Source organism: Xenia sp. Carnegie-2017, unplaced genomic scaffold, assembly GCF_021976095.1.
Source record: "Xenia sp. Carnegie-2017 unplaced genomic scaffold, XeniaSp_v1 HiC_scaffold_16, whole genome shotgun sequence".
Lineage (NCBI taxonomy): Eukaryota > Metazoa > Cnidaria > Anthozoa > Malacalcyonacea > Xeniidae > Xenia > Xenia sp. Carnegie-2017.
In genome coordinates, this window is record NW_025813469.1 from 116,144 (window position 1) to 139,664 (window position 23,521).

The following is a 23,521-nucleotide window of genomic DNA, read 5'->3' on the forward strand; positions in this document are numbered from 1 at the left end:
TTAGTTATACTGAAAAATCCATCTGTATCACCAATACGGTATTTCATCTCACCAGTTGTACATAAGCAATTTTGACTGCAATCACAATCTATCACCTCAACATTGTATATATCGTCCCCTCGGTAGCAGTTGATCCTTCTTCAAAAGACAGTCGTGTTGCAGGAATCTTGAACATTCCAAGATGGTCATCACCATTCATTAATCGCATATTGACATTTACTTCAGTACTGCGACCATCAAAAGTGTCTTCTTTTGCCACAACAGCGAATTGAAAAAATTTATCAGAGGAATTGGCTGTTTCAAAATCAAGTTTTCGCAAAAGTGTTATCTCTCCCAGCTGATTGATGGCAAAAGTTCGATTCACAATAGCTTGGTCTGTCTTGATTGCATAGTCTAATGTAATACCTGACCGGCTGATAGCTTCCACTTTTCCTACAACACTTCCTTTGACATCAACTTCAGAAAAGTTTAAGTTATAAGGTGTGTTTGTGAAAATAGGAGGATTTTTTCCAACTATAACACGGAATGTACGAAAACTACTTCTTTCTGGTGGCATACCATAATCACGAGCTTCAACCTCAACATTTACTACACCTGCCGTCAATCTTGTTCCTGCAGTTTTCAAAATATTTGTCTTTGGTTCAATAGTGAAATCAGACTGTTTACTATTTGTGGTTCGAATATTGAAGCGTATAAGACCTCTAAGACCACTATCATCATCAACAGGGTTAAGTTGAAGAATGCCTGTACCTGCACGAGCATTTGTGTTTACATCACCGGTAAAACGATTATTTACAGTCGAATCACGTACAAAATTTGGCACATTGTCATTACGATCAACAACCTCTACAATCAAATAGTGATCAACATAATCCTTTTTTGAATCACCTACAGGAAGAGGATTAGGCACGGGAGGTCTCCTGTATGGTTCAGGGTTGCTATAGTTATTTCGAAAATCTCGAATGGTCAAGTTGAAAGATCTTTTCAGTTCAAAGTTTAACTTAGCAGAAGTTCGAACAACTCCTGTATTTTCATCAACTGTGAAATTCCTAAATCCAGGATAAGGCCAAACAATTAACTGTTTACCATGAGGGAAGATTTTCTGAACTTTTCCAACAGCTGTACCAACTTCAAAATTGAAAACATCAACGCTTGAGCCTTGCTGACCAGTGTCTTCAATATATTCAGGAACATACAGACGTGTTGCGGGTATAGTACCGATTCTGTTCAAACTTTCAAACAATAACCGTTCATATTCTCGTCTGCGTTCATCTTGTTTGTTTATAAGCGGTTCTTCTTGCCGGCGAAACCTTCGTGGATGAACTTTTGGTAAAACGTCCATCGAGACAGACCTGCTAAGCCTATGAGCTAGTGATCTTTTCAATATCAGAGATAGAAAACGTTTCGTTGTAAAGCGTACATTTCCAACATTCTTTTGAAAGGCATTGTCGGAAGGTACGATTTTTAGTGAAATGAAAAGTAAGCATATCAAAAGGGGAGTAAAGACCCGTGAATTTAGACAGGGTTTAATACCCTTATTCATTTTTCCTTCAATATTTCAAAGCCAGTTCAGTTTCGACGTTACCTTTGACAAAACAAATTTATGATGAATAGCAAATCTAGGGCAATTTACTTACGCAACCCAGTAAGGTCCTTCTCTTTTGACTTTCCTAATTCCTTCACACGTTTGAAGAAAACTCACACATAAAATATCGAGAAGTGATAAAAAATAAAGCAAAATATTCTTCGATATAATAATGTTTTTAGTTGTTTTCTACCGACGCTCAATAAACTTTGAGGAATGTACGTAATTATTATTCTACTCCCACTTCTACAACTTACCTTAGCCAATCACAACACAGATACAGGCGATTGAACTTAAACGGGTGTCTGGAGTGATATTATATAATATGTACTTGTATCATTATATTTGTAACAAAAGCCAAAACCAAAAGTTAATTTTTGATTTGTTTTTGCTAAAGCTATGAAGACTCTTGTTTTCACCAGCTGTGTACGTAAAAGTTTATTGAGCGCCATTGTACATCGACAAATAGATGTATAAATTGTTTAATGACGTAAACCTTACAACAGCCTTAAGGCAAAGGCATTCATTATTTTATAGAAACTCTAAATACTGATACTATACACAGTTAAAAATATTTTCTATTTTCATATAAACCAAACAATAAGTTGAGAAATTACCAGTTATATGAAGCATCAAAACGGATACTTTCAAGATACAAAACAAACAGTCAAAGACCAACAAATTATTCATTGAAATCAAATTTAGTTAAGGTTTCACAATTGCCTTGTATTTTAGAAAAATACTTGTTAATTTGTCCAGTTCTTTCATGACTGTTAAAATTAAAAAAAATAAGGTTTATTCATCATCGCTGCCAAACGAAGACAGCATCGTGATGACGTCACAAGGGAGTGTTCACAGCTTGAGTGAATCATTACCATTGAGTTCTATTATAACTTGAGTTCCATTGAGTTGTTATAGAACTCAATGGTCATTACTGAGTCAATAAATCAGAAAATGGAATAATGAACACATTTTTTTTTCATCGTTTTTGTTTTGACTTCATGGCAAGGTGTTTTAACACGAATTGATACTTAACACAAGATTAAGTGGTAAAGTTTTTCAGTTTGTCGTTATTTAAAATATAAATAACATTAAGATTTATTAAATAAAAAATTAACAAATGTAGTAAAACCATGTGTTTGTTACTACATAAAATATCCTAAATCTTACCAATATCATTCACCAAAAATATCAAAGTGTACAAAGTTTTTAAAAAACTATGTAGTTGTGGTGAACGTTTAAAATTTTCTGAAACAATGCTATTAAAATCAGAAACACTGTCTTTGATTTAAAAATTACTATTTGATCACAAGCATCAAAATTGCATTCTACTTGTTCGGGACTTGTGCCTTCGTAAAATGGAAGAAATGTACTTAACCTCTTCTCATGAACTTCATCTTCAGCATTGCGGCAATATTTGATGGAGCAAAGAAACCAACTTGTATACATGAAAACAATTATATAATTTCCTTAGATTCTATATAATTTAATATAGTTTATCCCCAATTTAGAAACAAAAAATAGTTATAATTATTCACCCATTGTATAATAAATTATTTAATTCTTAAATACCAAACAGAATAATGAAATAAAAAATTCACTTATAAATAAATTAATTATTATCAACTAGTTTTTGTAAATTGAATAAATTAAAATGTACTATTATAAAGGACATCTTTAACAAAGTCAATAAACGTCTTATTTCTAAGAATACCATTGTGCTCATTTGATGGAAAATCTTTAACAACAACTGGTTGATCCTGCTGCCAACGCTTACATCCATTCAAACTGTTTAATGGAACAGTACCATCTCCATTGGACATTACTTCAACTGGAGAACCATCAGGAAAACTACCTGATTTATAAACATAACTTACTGGAGTGTTGATGTTAGAACCATAGAGGCACAATACAGGAACATTGGGGGGTTCTTCAGTAAAAACAGGGGGAACTAGTTTATACATGTCTATGGCTATGGGATAGCCAATGTCTTTAAAGAAAACATCATAGTCATTAATTGTATAGTTTCTTCTTTCAGTCCTTACAAATATCTAGAAAGATAAAACATAATACAATAAATATATTGCATTATAAAGAAATAATACATCATTTTATAGTGAAATGATCAGGTTTATCAATACTTCATGTTATACTTACATGATCAGGTTTCCAAAATTTTTTACTGGGTAATAGGTATATGCTGCTTTTTATTGAACGCTGAAATAGTCGCAGTTTTAATGGATTGATAACTATACGTGGAATACCAAATGTGTATCCTGAAGCATACAACTTTAATGTCTTGACAGATCCACCCCACGGTGCAGAGATTGTCATCCATAAACGTAAATATTTATTTTTCCATTGTTGTTCTTGTTGTTGTAGAAATATTGAAGAATATGGACATCCAAGACTATGGCAAACTAACACAACTGGCATGTTACGATTGATTGCAAATGTTTCTTCGATTAAATTTTTCAATTTGTTGAAATAGTCACCAGTTAAATCTGAAATGAAGGATGAATTACAAATATATTGGAAAAAAATATCAAAAAATAATCATGGACTAAGCACAAGTACATAATTACAAACCAGGTGATTTTCTGAAATCATAAGGAGCAGCTCTGATAGACATTCCTCGTACATAACCTGTATCCACTAAACCTTGAACAAATGATGCAAAATACTCCCCAACCTCTTTGGTAGATGGGTCAAGATATTCAATTCCTGTGGTGCCTCCAAAATATGGCATACGTGCTTGCACTCCCGGTGAATTGGAATAGGAACCATCTGATGTATTAAACACTAGTCTTTTAAAAATCCAAGAAGATTTTAGCATATATTGAAAATTATCTTATTATTTTCATAAAAATTTACCGCATGTTGTCAGTGAAACAGTCCAGCACTTCAGGTAGAAGTTCTTCTAATGATAACCAGTTAGTGAACCAATCTGATTTTTTAGAGCACCAGAAATGAGGCGAACTTGTCTTGTTCAACTTCAGTTGCATCTGACTACCAGCATCACCATGAACTATAATAAGAAAATCACGGATAACTTTCGTGTTTAAAATAACTTTGTGAAAGGTTTATTAGTTGAATGTTTTTTAAATGTTCCAATGATCAATAAATCTTGAGAAACGTATATCGCGCACAAATAATTTAAATTTTCAACATGACACAGTTTGTCGGAGTGAATGATAAATAGGCTCTACGATATATGGTAAATATTTCTACCTATGATTACTGGATTTCTCTGTATTTCCGTAGATGTAAGTTCCGTTATATAAACAGAAAAAAGAAGAAAGATGATGAAGTATAAAGTCATTTTTATAAATCCAACCACCACAACTTTACTTGAAACTACGACACATGCGACGTAAATTTAATTAATTTACCGTTAGGTTAGATGGATAAGAGCCTGGTAACAAGAGCCTGGTAACTAGATCTTCCCCCACATAAAAAAATGCGATAGATTTGTGCATTTTGCATTTTATTTTAATATGAATAGCACACACTGCGTTAAAAATAATTTCTAAGTGATAAACAAAACCAACATCAACTCGTTATTTACACCCTCAAGCAAGAGAGATACATTTAATTCCTTTTGAAAATTCTTCAAAATTTTGTATAGAATTCTACTTTATCACCAAGATAAACAACAATTATATTTCACATGATCTAGCACCCACATCAACCACATATATCAAATCAAACATGTAAAAATATTCATAAATATCTCGACAGAGTCATTCGGGGTAACCAACAAAAATCTTTCGTTTTAATTATTTGATAATTCGACGTATTATACACGACTGGACAAGTGTAGAAAAATATCATCTACTTGTCGTGTATAGGCAGATGAATGCCGGCAGCTTCAAGTTCTTCAGGAGTCAATCCTTGTTGTAAGGTGCGGCGAACTATGATCAAAACGAAATGTTTTAATGAATCATGAAAATAACAAATAGTTAAGAAGCGACAATGAAAAATCTTACGTGATTTTCTGTTCGCCATGGATGATCTTTCGCGTCTTCTAACTCGCGATTTACTTTGATTTGAGGTAACTGTCTTCACCAACATATCCATCATTTCATCGGTAGTGTCGTCAAGATCTGTATCTGACTTTCCTACACCTATACTGCGGGCTCGATTCTTCGAACTTGGAAGCGTTGAAGATTTTAGTTTATCCTTAGAATCCACATCTAACATTTTCTTAGCAATATCTTCTTCGCTCGCTGATTTTTGACTTTTTGACAATGACTAAAAGTGCACAGCATCGTATGGTGAAAATTTGTTCCACCAAAAAATATTTGTATAAAACATGAAACTCACATCAACAATAAGTTTCCACGTGTTTTATTTCTTTCTTTCATTTTATTTTTCTTCATTCTTTGCAAAAGCCATTTCTCTCGACAAGTGCGATATTCAAGGGAAAATTGGCTGATGATTCGACAAAATTCATTGATCTATTGATGATAAAAAGTTTCTTATGACAAATTCCACAGGTGATCAATGAAAATCAACAATAATTTTAGAGATTTTAAAATAAAACAAGGTAAGCGTAGTTATCAAAATAAACCTTCGTTGATTTGGCTGTGGACGCATTCAATCCCAAATACAGAAGCAATTTTCTAAATCTGGACAAATATAGAAATTGTAGCTTCGTTAGCAACAATCAACGATTAACATGACAATGAAGAAAATTTCACCTGTTAATAACGCGACGTGAAACAACTTTAAGTATTGTAGTACGTTCTCCAGCATCAGCTAGGAACTCGGTCATCCTAAAGTGGAAAAGAATAAAATTAAAAACATGAAAAATACTGAATGTAAAAACAAGAACAGACAATACCTCGGTTTTATCGAAGACGAACTCTCATGTTTAGCAATCAATCTTAAGTAATCCCATGACTTTTTACAATCATCGTCAAGTTTCTTTAACATTTCTTTATGTGAATCAAAGTCAATCTGAGATGAAAAAAGTTTCAAAATGAATGTAAGAACCAAAGAATGGAAACACCGTGTATCAAAAAATTCCTCTCACCCTTGTTGATCGATGTATGGCCCCCAGTTCATTATGGAGATCAGTACTATCTGGAAATTTTTCTATAACAATCTTACAAATGTGAAACAACAATGACTGTTTATGAACAGTATCTTTGACTTCAGGTACTTTGGCAAGGTAGTCCAATTGAAAGCCTTTGCTCTAAAGCAATATTTATAAAAATGAACGTTTACAAAAGCTTAGAAAAAACCGAAGACATCATAAAACGAGAAATGAACAAACCTTAGTTCCATTGAGGAAGTTTCCAACGGAAAGCAACGTTCCCAGGATGCATTTAAACGTTGGACTTCTTTGCACTTCATTTATGGCTTGTTTTAAATCCATCAAGGGTTCAGCAACTTCCTGAGTAAAATAAAATAATGTTCAAAAACATGTCGTTGAAAACAAAAAAAGAAATGCTCGTACTCACCCTTTCAATAGATTCATACTCAAGAGAAAATTGCCACAGTTTTAGTCGGGAATAAAGTTCATTTACAGATGAGATTGTGAGCAGAAACTGTTCAGCAGACGCTAAAGGAATGTCGGGATACGCTAGTCTTTCTTCTTCTATACGGGACTTTTCATCCGACGTTGGACGTAACGGTAACAATCTCTAAATGAACAACGAACAAAAATACGTTATACTTCATTTAACATTTTCATATTTTCTACTCATTCATAAATTTTACCTCTAAAGCTTCCTTATCCAGTACAGTATTATCCATATTTATTATAGCTTGCTTCAGAGAACTGACTGGTGGAAGTTTTGTCAAAGCAATATTGATCTGTTGTGATCTCTTCATATCCAATACGACAATCTCTCTTTTCTTTTCTTTTTCTTCTGGTTTCTGTTGCTGTAAAACATGAAAAATTATCGTAGAAATTATTTGTTTGCGAAGATATTTCCACCTCGATAACACTATATAAACACAATACCTTCGTTTTAGAGATATGCTTCGTTTCAAACAAATGCTCCAGTTTCTTTGTATCGATATCAACGGGATCAATTGCACCCCAGATTGTCTTGTTCACGCCATTAATTAATGGCGAGTTTTTAACTTCTTTCCAAAAAAGTCGAACTAGTTTTTTCTTGTCAGCTTGCGTGGGTACTTTAGGTGCTGCAGGAGGGGCAGGTAAACCAGGCATTGGAGGTGGAGGAGGTGCACCCCCTGGCATTGATGGCGGAGGTGGAGGAGGAGCAGGAACTCCCCCCGGTATAGGAGGTGGAGGTGGTGCCCCCTCCGTATCATGATGACGAATCTCCATGATATCTTTATCATCATCTTCACGAAGATCTGTAAAATCTAAATCATTAATAACCAAAGATCGTTTGGAAGTGACAGATTTTTCCCATTCTATCTCTTGTCTTTTGCGATCTTCTTCTTCTTCACGTCTCAATCTTTCTTCTTCCTTTTTACGTCTTTCTTCGGCCATTCTAGCTTCCTCTGCTTTACGTTTTTCTTCCTGTTTGCGTAATTTCTCTTGTCGGGCTCGCTCAAGTTCTTCCCGCTTTATCTGTTCGTCCTTAGTTTCTTCAATTGTCGAAGATGCGTTAGGTGGTATATCGTTTACTTCAGCCTCCACTGGCTCAGTTTCATCAGTTTTATCAGTTTTTATAGATTCCGTAGTTTCTCCTTGAGTAAAAACATCTATTTCCTTTTTATGTCCTTCCATATCTTCAATCGTCTCTTCGTCGTCAACACTCCTTCTTGACGGCTTTCCTTGATACAAATTAGAGAGCAACCATTTCGTATCCACACTTGATCGACTTGATTTTCGATCTAAATCAATTGACGATCCCTGTCTTTCAAGACGCGCATCCCTAACTTGTCTTAACGATGTACTACGTTCAGATCTCGTAACAAGTGGGGCAACATTTTCTTCTTCATCATCTTTAGTAAATTTATCATCAGTAACAATAGACTTGTGTAATGTCTCATCAACATTCCTCTCATCAAGTACATTTTCATTTTTTTTCTCTTTCTCGTCCCATGCTCTTTGTGGCTTCACCACATCATCGACTTTATCATCAACAGAGTTTGTGCTTTTTACACTTTCAATTGAACTAACAGAGCTAGATTGAAGATTACCAATATCGGGAACTTTCAGTTCATTTTCCATTTTTTTCTCAGGAGACAGACGTGTTTTTCGAGAATATTTTGATGGTCTATGGGCGTTTTCATCCTCTATAGTCTTATTGAACTTATCAAAAGCGTTAGCACGCGTTGACCGTATAGTCTCTGAGTATCTTCCATCGTTAAGTCGATTGCTACGATATCTGTCACGACCAGTTTTTGGAGATTCAACTGGTTTATTGGAAACAGGTTCAAACTTATTGGTAGGATCTTTTGTAGTTTGCTGTATGCTTGCTGTATTTCTTTCAAATTCTTTATTTCGGTCGTTTTTTAACAATGATCCTGTAACACCCCATGATGATCCTGTAACACCATATGGTTTTGTAGGTTTTATATCTTTTGTTTTATCATTTGACGTGTTTACCATATTTTCTTTCGGTCTCCAGTTTTTCCATTGACGGAAGTTGCGAGGGGATGATTTCTCCGTTTCCTGTGATTGGTCACTCACAGTGACGTCACCATTAACTAAAGAGAAAGAAAGTAACGTTTATGACGTGAGGGTTATTGTCATGGATTGAAGGTGATTGTCATGGATTGAAAGTGATTGTCATGGATTGAAGGTGATTGTCATGGATTGAAGGTGATTGTCATGGATTGAAGGTGATTGTCATGGATTGAAAGTGATTGTCATGGATTGAAGGTGATAGTCATGGATTGAAGGTTATCGTCATGGATCGAAGGTTATCGTCATGGATTGAAGGTGATTGTCATGAATTGAAAGTGATACATATAAATGAAGAAACGTTTCGTGGCTTTCTTTCGTAGAAATTAATAAAATTATTAATACCTCTATTGGGTTCTTGAGAGGCATACTTTCTACGAGATTGGACGCTGCTATCATCATTGTTGTTTTTCACCGTATCTTCATTAGGTTCTTCAATCTTAGGAGGTGAAAGAACACCACGTGGTTCAGATGTTAACGTATCATCTTTATCTGCTTGTAACGCAGCCAATCTTAGAGCTCGCCTCTCTCTAAAACATACATCATATCTATTTATAATAACACGATTTTTAATGTCAACATTGATGCAATAAAATATATTACTTCCGCGCCGTTCGTGCCTTTACTTTTTCATCTTCCTCCTCGTCCTTGGTCGGCGATCGAGACAAGTTTTCATTTAGTGATTCATTATGATCAATATAGTTTCTTCTTGAATATAATTTTTTACGATCTTCTGAATCATTCTTGACAGGATCTTGAACAAGAGGTTTCTCAAGTTTATATCCAGAACCCAACGAATTATGGCGTTTACTTCGTCTTCGATCACCTGAATAATCGTCAATAAGATATTGTTTGTAATTGTAAGAAAAGAGTAATTGTATTTTTTATTGAAGAAGTTCATTATACGTGCCATTTCCATTAATCTGTGTTCCTGGTTGCCGTTTTCTGTGTCTAAGAAGATATTTCTTTAAGTAAAAAAAGATATAAAGTTTTGCAATGTGTATTATTAATGTCTTCACCTTATTGTAGAGCTGTCTTTTACTGATGATAATTGTTCATCGCCATCTTCAATTTTTAAAGCAGTCTGACAAATAAAAATAAATAACATATAGAGGATAATAAGGAATAGCATAGAATATATAGATACAGGATTGCACGGGATAGGATAGGATAGAATAGACTCACAGAGGAGAAAGTCATAGCTATCCTAAGGACAGCATTTGAATGAATTACTCAGCACACACCTCATAAATTTTGATCTGTTCTTGAATTTCTCGGTGAGTTTTTTTTGTGGAAACGAGATTCTGAAAAGCAAAAAAAGAATCAATAAAAAAGAAAAAATAACGAATAAAATAATGAACATGTGTACATTGAGTAACTGTTCCATTCCTTGCTCCTCCAATGAATCAGAGATATCGTAAAATAAATCTTGATCTGGAGCAGCATTGAGTATCTACAATAACATAAACCATAAAGTAAAACACTGTGTGTCTCTCTTCAACATAAACACTCACCAAAGTCATACCTTATTGATTAATGTCAAAGAATAACAAATAATTTCATCATCATTGTCTTTGTTAGATAATACTTTAATCAAACAACTCCAAGGTTTTGATCCTAGATAAAGAAAAATTAGGATAAGAAAACCTGCAGGAAATAAAATTGCATGTAAATAATTTCCATATTTTATTACTCTGTATGTTACTCCATTCGTTGACTGCTCGAGATAATACAAGAGAATTGGATTCTGTATATTCCACAAAAACCAAAAGTAATTTGAGAGCGGTTTTTGACACAAGGCGATGCTATATTTATGAAAAATAAGTGAAATATGTGTTATTGTGAAAGAAAAAACAATCGACAGCCAAAGAATGCAATACTTAGAAAATAATGAACAAAAAACCTTTGATGCAGTAAGAGAATAAAGCCATTGAACTGTTTCATTATGATTTATAACTCCATTCATACCATCAACATATAACATGACCTGACCAATGGCTGTATAATATAAAATAATACAAAATAATATAAAAAGTTAGTTAAAATCAGAATAGAAACCGTGCTTGCCTCTTAAAATGTAATTTTGATAATTTTGATCTGCATCTGTACCAACTGTGATCAAGGCATTTAAACCATCTGAATTAACAAACTCATGTACAAGGTCTTTGTCATCCTGCGATAAAAATAATTATGTTCCACATCATTAAACTGCCAAAAACATAAATGCATAAATAAATAAAGAATACAGCAAGTCATTGAAGAATAATAACTTTTATATCTACCTGAAACACTTGCTTCAGAGAAAAAAGTGCTCTCCGCAATTCTCTTCCACTTGCCCTGAGAAGTTTAGCTTCAAAATATAAAAATCAGAATAAGATTTACTTTGATGATTTGTGATTTGAACATTTGTTTTACATCTTTGTAAGTTGTGTACAAAAGATATATCATTGATCTACATGACATCTTTTGAGGAATTTCTGGTATTTCAAATTAAGAGATGAGATATTTTGACAAAATCAACAACAGATATCACATGAGATTGAGATAAATTAGCACAGTTTATAGACTTGAGGATCAAAACGTTTGAAATAGTGCATTCATTTTGCAAACCAAACAAAAATTTATCATGCAAAATATAACAATATAAATGTCAGGGTAATTTTTCCATCAAAGGGAAACCTTGCCATACCGAGCACAAAGTTTACAAATTAAAATTCAAGTATTTTAATTAAAAACAATTAATGGCAAGTCGTCGTTTCGTGTCTGAACGATTAAAACGACAGCATTTCATATAAAATATCCAATGTAAAGCCTAAAGTTAGCATTCATATTAAAGTTTCCGTCACACTCTTTGCACAAACGATTTGAAATGAATGAAAAAAATGGTGGAACACTGCGGAGATAGACAATAAGAATAATGCAACAATTCAAAATGTATGCATACGTTAAAGAATTTACTAATGTTCAAAAACAGACGACGCTGAAAACGTTATTGAGTTCTCTTATAACAATATAAAATCTAGGCAATATTAAATAATAACTAAATTATTCATACACATTTCTGCGATATAAAACGAACCATAACGTGTTTAGGAAATACAAACTATTCCTACACATTCTAAATTGAGGGATAAAATCCTTTGACTTATGACTGATAACAGACTTAGTACTTTAAAATTTACTTATTTCTAGCAATTTCTTAATTTAGAAAATTAGGAAACAGGTTAATTAAGGCTTAAGTCCTACTTTTTAAAGGAGATGAGCTTTGACGACGAAATACCGGCTTTAAAACACAACACACTACTAGTAAAATATTGACAGTGTTGACACGAAATTCAAATGTTGGTTTCAAATTATAAAAATTGTCGGTAAACAAACTGTAAAATAGGGGAGATTATACTAACAAGTCAAACAAAACCTGTAGAGTGATGAAAAATGCTCAAAGAGGGCACTTACCAATACAATTATGAACGCGGACAGACAATTCAGTACGTAGAAGTATAGTAGATTTTCGACTAAAAAGTTAAAGAAAAATGCTCAAATATTCAATTATTGTGACAAATTTCAATTTAGCATATTTTTTATCAGAATTTTAGAGAACAGTCCTTTGTCAAATATATTAAACTAATAAAATTGTGCTGATCACAATTACCTGTCAGGAAAACCATCGAGAATATCTGCTTGTTCTTCTAAAGTGCTTTCTAAATCCAAGTACGTTCCACTCTGTAATATCTGAAGAGCCACGTCTTCTAACTAATTAAAGAAAAAAATACAATTTAGTTTTGAGCAGACTGAAGATATAAACATCCAAAATGTGAACAACGAGAATGACCTTTACTTACATTGTGAGGTGGTTTGAGCAGTTTATATATCCCGGCTATTTGCTCACATAAAGGTATATTAAGGTAAAGTGTGCATGTTGGTGGTCGAGTTGGTTCAGGAAAATTGGTACTGGCAAATGGATCGGTGTCATCGAGAAATTGAACTTTACACGTAAACGCCATTTCATTCCTGTCTTTTTCCGCGGATAAATTTGACGTGGGAGTGCTAAAGAACTTAGATCCCTGATATAGAGCACTTGTGCTTTGTGACGAAAGACCATTTCTGCGTGTCCCGCGAGGAGAATACGTGTCGCGGATAGAGATCACGCGTGAGCGAGATTTTAGCGTTGCAGCCATTGGCAACGTTGGATATTATAGAAGAAACGTAAACGGAAGATGTTCTTTCGCGAAAATCTTGATAATTTCTAAAAAGACGCAAAGACAACGCAGCGATGACTGAACGATTCATAAATAACCAAGTTAGCAAGCAAGAAACCAGATAATCATTTATCTTTAGTGGCATATTTGTAATACCAGCCATTTATATTGAGATTCCCAGCATATTTATGAAACGCAAATGAAGTTACCCATTAAAATTACCATTAAAAAACTACAAATACAGCTTTACAACATTTTCAAACAATATATCTTCATTGAAAATGCAATAAAAGCTATTATCAAGATGTGATTTTAAGAAGAAAAGAATGACTACTTACAGACAGTATTGAATGAGAAACCATAGCGATTAAAAGATTCTCATGTTGCGAAAAATCAATGAACTACCAGTTTGTATAAATAGACAGTTTTTCTTTTCAATTGTTTCCAATTTCAATGATATCAAAGAAATCTGTGCGTTATCCTGTATTTGTTAAAACGCAAAGTTTACGATAAACTGTGCAACAGACCTGAGAACTAATGCCAGATATTAAACACCCACCAGGGTATTATTTCTCCATATCACATGGAAGGTAAAATATAAAGGCATACCTGTCAACAGATCATGACATAATTAGCATAGATTATATTGTCATGGAAGTACGATACACGGCTTATAGGAAGCATGAAGATGAAAAAAAATGATTCATTCTAGAACAGCACCATGAAGCTAAAAGACATTTTATGTTTCCATCGGAAATATGGGATGTTTTTATGGCCATAGTTAATTGTTTTGTTGCCAAGTGTAGTGTCCCACCCTGACAAAGATATTTTAATGCTTCGTCCGATCAAGAGACGAAACAAAAGAAAGGAAATAGTTTTTTTCAACAAAAATAAAACATCATAATGTACAATGCAAAAATATACTTTTAGTTGAATCAAGGAAAACTGGCTGTAAAAATATGTACACACACTTTAAACTATTAATCAAATAGATTATCTTGAAAAAAAAGACATTGTTTACTTAACAAATCGTCTCGTGAAGATCGAATAACTGTATTCGGATATTTTTGTAACTGAAGCTATTTTAAAATTATTTTAACACTGAGATTAACAATTATTATACGTATTTGATTTATTTTGATTTTCCGGATTAAAATTCTCCGTTAGATTATTGTAAAGGTACAAATTCTAACACTTCAACGATTTTAAGAAACGGAGAATTTGACAATTCGCAGACACACGAAGCATGAAAAACAATTTATTATACTTATAGGTAAACATAACCATAAGAGTTCTCAAAGCTTCTTAAAAATATGAATTTCTTGCATGAAGGAAATATTAGATTATGCGTCGGTATTTGAAAGCCCGAGGCAAGGATTTAAACTTCACAACATGGGATGCGCTGAATAGAAATTGATTAATTCATGTTTTCGTAAAACATTTCTAAACTTGGACGTCATTCCGAATAAATGGTTTGATTTCCTGTGCGTTAGCTTTACCGATGTAAATCATCACATCGACGCCTTTTGCGTGCTAAACGCAATGTCAACAAATCTTCAAACGACCACGCGATTATATGTTAAGTCTGAAATGAGATAATTTCTACTGAAAAACATCACAAGACACGCTGGCCACGTTTTATTGTTATAAATTCCGAGAAATGTCAAACCAAGTACCCAGTAGCCCTTAAAGAGAAGGACAATGGTGCTCTGAAGTCTTACCGCGATAAAGTTACAAATTAATTAGAAATTTGAAATTCTATCTCACTTTCTCATAATCTCTAAGTGACACTTGATTTTAACATGAAATATACCATATTTAAAAATATTTACAAAAATCTTGTCATAAATCTCGAGATGAGCAAATTTGGTCAGATCTATTTAGAGACAGTTTTGTGCAATGTGTATTATTATTAGACAGGTGTTGTGGCTCGCATGAAAAATTGGCGCAGTCCAACAAAATGAGCTATTGCTTTACAACTTGATAACAAGAACAATGAATTAGTTTGGGCAAAAAAGTTGGTATCATTGAGTTCTATAAGAACTTATAGAACTCATTGAGGTCTATAGAACTCAATGGTTGTATGCATGTCAGCGGCTTTGTATGCGGGCGCATACAACCTGTTTATTTACAAACATTGAGAGTTATAAGTATTTTTTGTAAATTTTTACTACAAGTTTTTTTCTTTTAAATGTTATAAAAAATGAGTAAGTAGATCTATGGAGAATTAATTTATGTTTAGCATAATTCACAATCTTTTGATAATTCCTTCATTTTAGCAATGAAATGCGAGTAAAATTTTCATTTCAGGTTCATTATACTCGCCTTTACCTCCACATATTGAACATAACCTTGAAAGACTGGATTTGAAGGTCTGTTTTTTATTAATGAACATTGATTTATATAGGTATGTCAGCATTAAAATTGATAATATTGCTAGGAATTGGATTGCTCCAGAAACAAATATGTTGAAACGTTTATGAGTCAACAATTGAAAGACAACAATAAGAAGGATGAAATATTAACAAAAATGAGAATAAAAGGTGTCATGCTTGATTCAATCAATATGAATCATCCGAAGAAGAAAAATAAAAAACGATTTAAAACTATGAACTCTCAAGAACGTCGAAGAAGAGGAATTTTTAAAATATCAAAGCAAAATCAAAGGTTATTGAAATTTTAAACTTCTTCTAACTACGTATATTTTATTTTTTTAAATGTTTATTTGTTTGTAAAGATATGAGCTGTTTTTACCTCTTCATGAAATGTGGAAAGAATACATGAAAGAAATAATGGGGGAAACAAATCAATGGTATGAATAACTAGCTGAAAACATTTGGTTTTGACATAATTATTGATTATCATCTTATTTTAGTGAAACCACTAAAACTAAATTTCTTGCTTCAAAGATAATCAAGGCAGATTTTCACGGAGCCATTCTCACTGGTTTGATTTTATATGTATATACTCTGCATTAAATGTATTTATCAATAATTTCAGCATGAATTATATTCATCAATGACACACGACATTGCTATTTTAGTTTCAAAGTCAAAATGTCCCAGTTATGTTGGTCTGTCAGGAATAATGATTCAAGAATTAAAGAATGTTTTCAAAATCATCACAAAACAGAATGAGTTAAAGAGTATGTTGACCAATGTTATTTTTACTTTGTTATTTATTCACTAACACATCTAATGGATATGAATTTCTTTAGCACTTCCTAAAATCAACAGTGTGTTTACTGTGGATGTTGGGGGATATTTATGTACACTGTATGGCAATCATCTACGTGTGAGGTCTGCAGAACGATCATCAAAGAAACTTAAATCAAAGTCAACAACTGATTTATGACTGCACTCACAGTTGTTTAATTGACAGACTTATGATGTTGTTAATCATTTAATCATAATAAAACTGAGATGTGAGTTTATGTTTATGACACAACAACACAAAGACATCACACTTTTATGTATTGCTTTCTTTCCATAATGCCCATTTTGGCCAAGGAGCTCTGTATTCCCAGTCTGGTCCCTATGACCAAAAACAAAACCTTTACTAACAGAAGGACAACAGCATCATTTGTTAAGACAACTAAAGAGTTGATTTTTAAGTGTATACCTTATAAACAGCTGCATGAAGACACATGGTTAATTCCCATGGTTTAGGATTTGCTCTGTTTATTTGACATTCAGTACATCCAGGAATTTTTTCATCTTCAATCATTGCAGTTGGATTTTCTAACTCCTTTCTTTCATCTATACGTTTGTGTTCATTCTGTGCTTTTATAAGATTTTCTGTAAGTTTTTGGTTTTATCTGCTGATTATCATCAATATTTGATAATTGTTTTGGTTTTATCTGCTGATTATCATCAATATTTGATAATTGTTCTGGTTTTATCTGCTGATTATCATCAATATTTGAAAAGATATCTTTTATCTCACTACACTGCTCAATGATTTCTTTTTGTTCAAAATTTTCTTCTTTAAAATTTGTGAGCTCAAATCAAGGGATTTGCTTTCATCCAACACAATAAGTTTATTGGTAAAATTAGCCTCTTTGACGTCTTCATGTTCCTGTCCGTCACATTTATGTCCTCCTTTGACGTCATCGTGTCCGTCACGTTTATGTCCTCCTTTGACGTCATCGTGTCCGTCACGTTTATGTCCTCCTTTGACGTCATCGTGTCCGTCACGTTTATGTCCTCCTTTGACGCCATCGTGTTACTATCTATCCCATTTCCTTTTGTAATTCTCTTTGAGTCAACATTTGAGTGAATTATCTGAGTGACGTCATTATCGCGGAGAGCAGTAGCAATGGAGTCAATAACCTGTAGCAAAAAAACACGCATTCGGAACTCGTCTCTTTCACACATCAACATTCAACATTGTACAAACCTTCCAGACGTTCTCATCTTCTACCCCACCCTTACCCCTATCATCCCCCCAAGCCACGTGATTATACAACGGATCATCCACAATAGGAAAGCCAAGCCATTGAAGATGAACGCGAATCTGATGCATTCGTCCTGTGAGTGGTTCACCTAAAGAAATATCATTGATTTTATAAGATTTTTTATCGCCAGTATTAAAGTATAAATATTTTAGTACATTTTACGATACTGTTTTTTCCATCATAATGTTGACGTTTAAAGACAGTTGTACAAGGTTTTCCCTCTTTATGTACTCGACAAACACCAACTTTATGGGAAACTACAACAATGGGTTCTTCACATCTTATAACGTCACTGTAAGATTGAAATAAGAATATCAAGATTGGATTTTCAATAAACAATTTTTACATTTTTACCTTGGAAATTCTCCCTTAACTTTACATAAATATTCTTTCTTTAATTCGTGCTCACGTAATTGCCTTTCTAGTTCTTGAGCTTTAGTCAATGTCCTTAAAGATGGCAAAATCAATAATTCATATGCCAAACTTCGACTTAATACAATAAATCTTTTCCTACTTGGAAAAAATAACAATCCCAGATGTTAATCTATCTATCCGGTGAATTGCTGCAACGAGATAAAGAAAACTATTAAAGATGAAAAAAACTTGAAACATCAGTTACTTAGTGTAAGATTACTGTAGAGATTCACAAAACCAAACTCTCGTCCAAGTAAGAAAACCAACGAATTATGACGATAACGACCACATGGATGGATCTAGAGGTACACAATATGATATCATGGTTTCATACGGTCATAACGACCACATGGATGGATCTAGAGGTACACAATATGATATCATGGTTTCATATGGTCATAACGACCACATGGATGGATCTAGAGGTACACAATATGATATCATGGTTTCATACAGTCATAACGACCACATGGATGGATCTAGAGGTACACAATATGATATCATGGTTTCATACGGTCATAACGACCACATGGATGGATGGATTTAGAGGTACACAATATGATATCATGGTTTCATACAGTCATAATGACCACATGGATGGATCTAGAGGTACACAATATGATATCATGGTTTCATACAGTCATAACGACCACATGGATGGATGGATCTAGAGGTGCACAATATGATATCATGGTTTCATACAGTCATAATGACCACATGGATGGATGGATTAGAGGTACACAATATGATATCATGGTTTCATACAGTCATAACGACCACATGGATGGATCTAGAGGTACACAATATGATATCATGGCTTCATACAATCATTAAAGAAAGACATAGTAATTCAGCATACAGGAATTGAAGATGGTTTATTAACAACAATGATGTCATCCTTTTGTGAAATGATTTGAATTTTTTCACTTGTAACAGGAGGCTCATGTCTAAATGAAAGAAAATTAATGAAATTTGGTAAAACTTTATACAAGTGGAAGATAAAACAACCAGACCTGTGAACTTTGTGCTGGATTAAATCATTATTTTGAAGGATGAAATCTTTGTTTACTTGATTTCCATTAACTAAAATGATTATGTAACCTTCTAAATGTTGGCCAATGTATATAAAACAAAGATTCTTACATGAAAAAATAAATTCTTCGTATTATTATAAACTAATCTAATTAACAACATATTGACATAAAACCTGTAATATTTCCAATTTCAATTGCTTTCTTCTAAAAAATAAAACATGACAGATTTTGCTTGATGAAAACCATAAATTCGTGATATAAAAAACAAGCAAGTTTACGTAATATTCTGCTGTTTCTGACTGAAATTCTTGAGACATAACGTCGTGAAGTTTTCGTTGAAGCCAACGTCCTTTGCAGTGTGTAGAAAACGTAAAGAAATACGGCTTCACAAATCTTAAACCTATATTTAGAAAGATTATGAACATATAGCGTTTCAATACTGGTGAAACTGACAAAAAACAAATATGAATATATATTAAAACATTCATACCGTTCAATTATACATGTAACATTTGTCGAAACGTTTAGATTAAATAATGTTTACTTTAAACGGAGTTTCTATTGTCTTATGCTTTACTGAAATACTCTTTGGTAGTCGTAATTTTTCATACCGTTCTTTATATAATAATCTGTTTCCCTAAATATCTCCACATTGTAACCAGGCGCCTTTTTTGAGCATGTTCTTGCTTTTTTATGTTTTCTCTTAGCAATGGAAAATCATAATAACAATTAAACTTAAACAGCACAGGGCTGGGTCACAGACTCACAGTTATTTGAATTTGATAATACATGTTGGGTGTATATTTAAGTATACTAAAATATATACTTCATTTATACATTACGTGTATAACATAAAAAAATAATTATAAAAAATTCAAACAAATCACCTCTATTTTGTCTTTACGTCTTCTCTTTTTTTCATTCAAATCATCCGCCATATTGAACAAATAATCAATACTTTATGTAAAACAAATTTGGTGAACCAAAATAGCTTTAGAACGACTCTATTGGTCTACATCAGCCATGGGTTGAAATTATTCTTAGTCGTCCAACGAAAAATTTTCACCAAAAAGGCTTTTAAGCTCAGGCTAGCATATTACAATAAGATAACTAAGATACAGTTGGCCGAGGTTAACATTGTTTTGAGTCGTGTGAGATACTAAAAAATTTCCACCTAAAATATTTTGAATTCCAACTTTCAATTTCCAGAAGAAGATTAAGAAGTTACAATATTCTGACTGAGAACGAAGTATCACTGACTGATCACTAGGCATCAGTTCCAGGCATGAATAAAAAATAGACACGTGCCTACGGGTGGGTAGCCTGGCCAATATTATAGACTATATGATTTCGTAACAGTACAAGGATTATGCCTGGCCAATATTATAGACTATGTGATTTCGTAACAGTACAAGGATTGTTAGACATTTTAAGTAGACGACAACTTCTGCTAATTCAACAAACATGTTTTGGCATACTTTATGCCATCTTCTGTACGAAGTGAATAGAAAGTTTACATAGATAAGATATAATATATATAGTGTTATGTGATGAAACAGAAGTATAGATTAGTTATGCATAATTATTTACAAGTGAAAACGTGTGAGGTTATAGATTATAATTATACTAAGCTTTTCCAGACAAAACTTTTAGATGATGGTTCTTGATATACATTACACTAAGTAACATCGTCAGTCATTACGAAAATAATTGACTATACCGAACGAAAATTGGTACTGTATAAAATAATAGTTTTCAAGAAACTACCTCCAAGGTTCTCATGTCAATGCAGTCCTAACTCAACTCAAGCACACTTTACATAAAATGTCCAAGATCTTATTTTAATTCCAAAAAATGTTAAGATTATCAAATGCACGCTGCGTTTTCCAAAATAGGTGGCAGAAGTCTATTTTAGAATACATCGACTTTTTGCAACAATTCCTTTCTAAATTAGAGAGCGAGGGAACTCTCTAATTAAGTTAGAATATTGCAAATAATCATTTATGTGCATATTTTTGTGTTAGTGGGTTTCGATGTGATTTTGCTCTAGACATTGATGATTTTGACATAATCAAAATCTTCAACTGATCATCTGCAAACACCGATCGAAGAATTAAACTTAACGATTTTATCTTTCTAAAAATGCTTTCTTTAAATAATAGTACTTAAAGGATAGTCTAGAAACAAGTAAAAATTATTGGTTACACTTACCATAACTCCATAAGAAAGGTTGGTTGACCACGGAAGGCTACATCGTTCTAAAAGAAACTCAAGAAAAAAATTGTCAAATTTGATGAATGATAGAAACACTTACAGCCCTGACTTCCACATCTTCTATCTTCTTGTCCTCCGTATCTGAAAAATACTGAATAACAAGTTAGTGGTATGTCAAAACAAACAAACGGGCAAGAAACAAGCAAAAAGACAAACAAAACAAACAAATACACACCGCAGGTTTGATCTGCAACCGTTGCCATGTAAGAAGAACTGTAAGAATAATAGTAAAATACCATCATGACAAACTCTTGAAGCTCATATATTTCGTTAAATCAGTGTTTGCAGAAGATCTGTTGAAATTTCTGTTTTACTTCGATTTTAACATGAAATTGTTGTCAAATATTTCAAATAACTATCAAAAACTGTCTGTATCCACTATGTTTATCCATGAAGACACTGTTAAAACATCCCTCAATGTTATAGCAGCATCAATCATAAATAAATTAAATAGCGACTAAATGTTTAACGTCGACAGAGTTTTTCATCGATACGGTAATCACTTCAAGTTCAAACAGACCAAATATAGAATAAAGATTTTGCAATACTCTGCCAGCGTATTGCAATTTCTTTTTGTAACTTTAATAAGTTGATTGTTAAATAAATTGCATTTAATTGTCACACATGCAAGATCCGAAAATTTGAACGTTAATAAGAAGACACCATCTACAAGCTTACATGTAACAATGTTGATTGATTTGTGCTAACTTCAATAACATTACTCAATGGTATAGAAGTGCCAGTCAGTTAACATTCTGGCAGCACATACCTTTTCTCTCCAAATTATTGCTAACATCGATAGCAGGACATACAAATAGACTTTAAAATACAAAATGAAAACATTATTTTATAGACTCATAGGTATAATTCCCAGCTGTTCAGTCCGGAAGAATTGATATCGAGGGTAAGGAAGGACGTTTTGTGTTGAAGGACAATCTAATTCTTCCATTTGCAGCAACTTTCATTGACGATAACTTTATAATCTAAAATATAAAATAATGGAGATATCATCGGATTAACGACTTTATATGTCCGTCATGCATTAACAGTCTGTATTTCCTACAAGTATTTCTTCATACTTTAATACTGCATTTTGATCAAATGATTTAGTATGTATGTTAAACGTCATTGTTTTTGTCTTGTTTACCAGTTCTTATTTTAAAGTTGTCGGGATATGACTAACTTCACAGCCATCTTTCCTCTTTATCTTCTGCGATTCTTAACCGTTCATTACGTTATTAATTTTTTAAATTCAGTATTTGGTTTGAAACTGAATTTCTGAACAGATGGTTATGTTTAAAAGCATGAACATCCAAAGTATAATTTTGATGTGTATAAAACAGTTTTCATGCAATACCAAAGTTACATAAGAAGGTGCTGTTCTTTGTCTGACCCGTCTTGCAAACACTCATAGTAATACCAAAGTAAAATACTTTAGTCCACAAAATGAAATAAGGCACCAACAAAATGACGATGAAGTATCAAATAAGACAATAAGTGAAACATGGATGATTGCTTATGACATAATTACAAACATAAGCAAGACCAAGCACAAACCGAATGATGAACAAAAGAACATTCCAACCTCGGGCGGTTTATTCTGTCTTTTTAAGTCTCTGCTTTTATTAATTTGCTTAATTGCTCGTGAAAATCAGGCATTGTTGACGCCAGTTTTTAATTACAGACTATTTGGCATTACATTCTTAATTACTTAACAAATACTTACTTTTCTTCCATTGAACTACAACGTAAACCTTACCGCGACATCATCGTAATTTAGATATTACCGCCACGAGTTCATGTCCGACACCAAATCTTCAGAAGTATCTATCAATTATTATTATTCACCATCTTTTGGGAAGACACAGAAATTCTCTTCACCTTCAACCAAGTGAAAGTCATGGAATAATTGCCTCTACAGCCGATGTCTTAAAATGCAATAAG

General features: G+C 33.0%; 4 protein-coding genes and 1 long non-coding RNA gene across 6 annotated transcripts; 2 read left to right on the forward strand and 3 right to left on the reverse strand.

The window, feature by feature from the left end:
* Nucleotides 1-2,492: 2,492 nt before the first annotated feature.
* LOC124436845 lies at nucleotides 2,493-4,724 on the forward strand. The gene is made up of 2 exons (XR_006945509.1): nucleotides 2,493-2,634; nucleotides 3,968-4,724. It is a non-coding gene; the product is annotated as an uncharacterized LOC124436845 (long non-coding RNA).
* Nucleotides 3,030-4,970, reverse strand: LOC124436843 (phospholipase A2 group XV-like). Its single transcript, XM_046986818.1, has 5 exons — nucleotides 4,817-4,970; nucleotides 4,460-4,613; nucleotides 4,175-4,392; nucleotides 3,743-4,089; nucleotides 3,030-3,636 (listed from the first exon to the last, which is right to left on the reverse strand). Exons 1-5 carry the CDS (start codon nucleotides 4,905-4,907, stop codon nucleotides 3,235-3,237), a joined length of 1,212 nt encoding a protein of 403 aa, XP_046842774.1. The 5' UTR covers nucleotides 4,908-4,970; the 3' UTR covers nucleotides 3,030-3,234.
* A 175-nt stretch (nucleotides 4,971-5,145) lies between these two features.
* Nucleotides 5,146-13,947, reverse strand: LOC124436842 (FH1/FH2 domain-containing protein 1-like). Of its 2 annotated transcripts, XM_046986816.1 has the most exons (26): nucleotides 13,738-13,946; nucleotides 13,043-13,446; nucleotides 12,853-12,953; nucleotides 12,657-12,715; nucleotides 11,483-11,550; nucleotides 11,268-11,373; nucleotides 11,104-11,198; nucleotides 10,894-11,005; nucleotides 10,726-10,817; nucleotides 10,570-10,653; nucleotides 10,445-10,504; nucleotides 10,220-10,284; nucleotides 10,111-10,151; nucleotides 9,804-10,026; nucleotides 9,546-9,730; nucleotides 7,560-9,223; nucleotides 7,313-7,477; nucleotides 7,054-7,236; nucleotides 6,867-6,986; nucleotides 6,624-6,785; nucleotides 6,432-6,547; nucleotides 6,289-6,363; nucleotides 6,159-6,216; nucleotides 5,912-6,045; nucleotides 5,575-5,839; nucleotides 5,146-5,499 (listed from the first exon to the last, which is right to left on the reverse strand). In XM_046986816.1, exons 2-25 carry the CDS (start codon nucleotides 13,376-13,378, stop codon nucleotides 5,782-5,784), a joined length of 4,362 nt encoding a protein of 1,453 aa, XP_046842772.1. In that variant the 5' UTR covers nucleotides 13,379-13,446; nucleotides 13,738-13,946; the 3' UTR covers nucleotides 5,146-5,499; nucleotides 5,575-5,781. The 2 variants fall into 2 exon arrangements, with proteins under 2 accessions (XP_046842772.1, XP_046842773.1); XM_046986817.1 differs by lacking the exons at nucleotides 5,146-5,499; nucleotides 5,575-5,839 and having other exon boundaries at nucleotides 5,963-6,216; nucleotides 13,738-13,947.
* Nucleotides 13,948-15,571: 1,624 nt separating this feature from the next.
* On the forward strand, nucleotides 15,572-16,827 carry LOC124436788 (ribonuclease P protein subunit p29-like). Its single transcript, XM_046986760.1, has 7 exons — nucleotides 15,572-15,606; nucleotides 15,710-15,771; nucleotides 15,840-16,066; nucleotides 16,137-16,211; nucleotides 16,275-16,345; nucleotides 16,443-16,544; nucleotides 16,617-16,827. The coding sequence occupies exons 1-7, from the start codon at nucleotides 15,603-15,605 to the stop codon at nucleotides 16,751-16,753; spliced, it is 678 nt and encodes a 225-aa protein (XP_046842716.1). The 5' UTR covers nucleotides 15,572-15,602; the 3' UTR covers nucleotides 16,754-16,827.
* LOC124437040 (RNA pseudouridylate synthase domain-containing protein 2-like) lies at nucleotides 16,538-20,543 on the reverse strand. The gene is made up of 14 exons (XM_046987051.1): nucleotides 20,191-20,543; nucleotides 19,915-20,005; nucleotides 19,582-19,703; nucleotides 19,477-19,507; nucleotides 19,283-19,352; nucleotides 19,129-19,216; nucleotides 18,490-18,568; nucleotides 18,370-18,418; nucleotides 18,210-18,302; nucleotides 18,011-18,147; nucleotides 17,798-17,943; nucleotides 17,404-17,730; nucleotides 17,021-17,206; nucleotides 16,538-16,933 (listed from the first exon to the last, which is right to left on the reverse strand). The coding sequence occupies exons 1-14, from the start codon at nucleotides 20,239-20,241 to the stop codon at nucleotides 16,868-16,870; spliced, it is 1,536 nt and encodes a 511-aa protein (XP_046843007.1). The 5' UTR covers nucleotides 20,242-20,543; the 3' UTR covers nucleotides 16,538-16,867.
* Between the last annotated feature and the right edge of the window lie 2,978 nt (nucleotides 20,544-23,521).

Bases quoted from the DNA above. Each gene is read 5' to 3' on its own strand.
- LOC124436843 (XM_046986818.1), bottom strand. From the start codon at position 4,907: ATGACTTTATACTTCATCATCTTTCTTCTTTTTTCTGTTTATATAACG. The intron at 4,393-4,459 runs GTAAATTTTTAT...GATTTTTAAAAG, and splicing joins TGTTTCACTGACAACATGCG to ACTAGTGTTTAATACATCAG. The intron at 4,090-4,174 runs GTTTGTAATTAT...CCTTCATTTCAG, and splicing joins TGATTTCAGAAAATCACCTG to ATTTAACTGGTGACTATTTC.
- LOC124436842 (XM_046986816.1), bottom strand. From the start codon at position 13,378: ATGGCTGCAACGCTAAAATCTCGCTCACGCGTGATCTCTATCCGCGAC. The intron at 12,954-13,042 runs GTAAGTAAAGGT...TTCTTTAATTAG, and splicing joins TGCTCAAACCACCTCACAAT to TTAGAAGACGTGGCTCTTCA. The intron at 10,285-10,444 runs GTGTGTGCTGAG...TTTATTTGTCAG, and splicing joins AACAGATCAAAATTTATGAG to ACTGCTTTAAAAATTGAAGA.
- LOC124436788 (XM_046986760.1), top strand. The intron at 16,212-16,274 runs GTATGAATAACT...ATCTTATTTTAG, and splicing joins ATGGGGGAAACAAATCAATG to TGAAACCACTAAAACTAAAT. The intron at 16,545-16,616 runs GTATGTTGACCA...GAATTTCTTTAG, and splicing joins AAAACAGAATGAGTTAAAGA to CACTTCCTAAAATCAACAGT.
- LOC124437040 (XM_046987051.1), bottom strand. From the start codon at position 20,241: ATGGCGGATGATTTGAATGAAAAAAAGAGAAGACGTAAAGACAAAATA. The intron at 18,569-19,128 runs GTATGCTGAATT...GTGTACCTCTAG, and splicing joins ATAAACCATCTTCAATTCCT to ATCCATCCATGTGGTCGTTA. The intron at 17,207-17,403 runs TGAGCTCACAAA...AGATAAAACCAA, and splicing joins TGAAAGCAAATCCCTTGATT to AAACTTACAGAAAATCTTAT.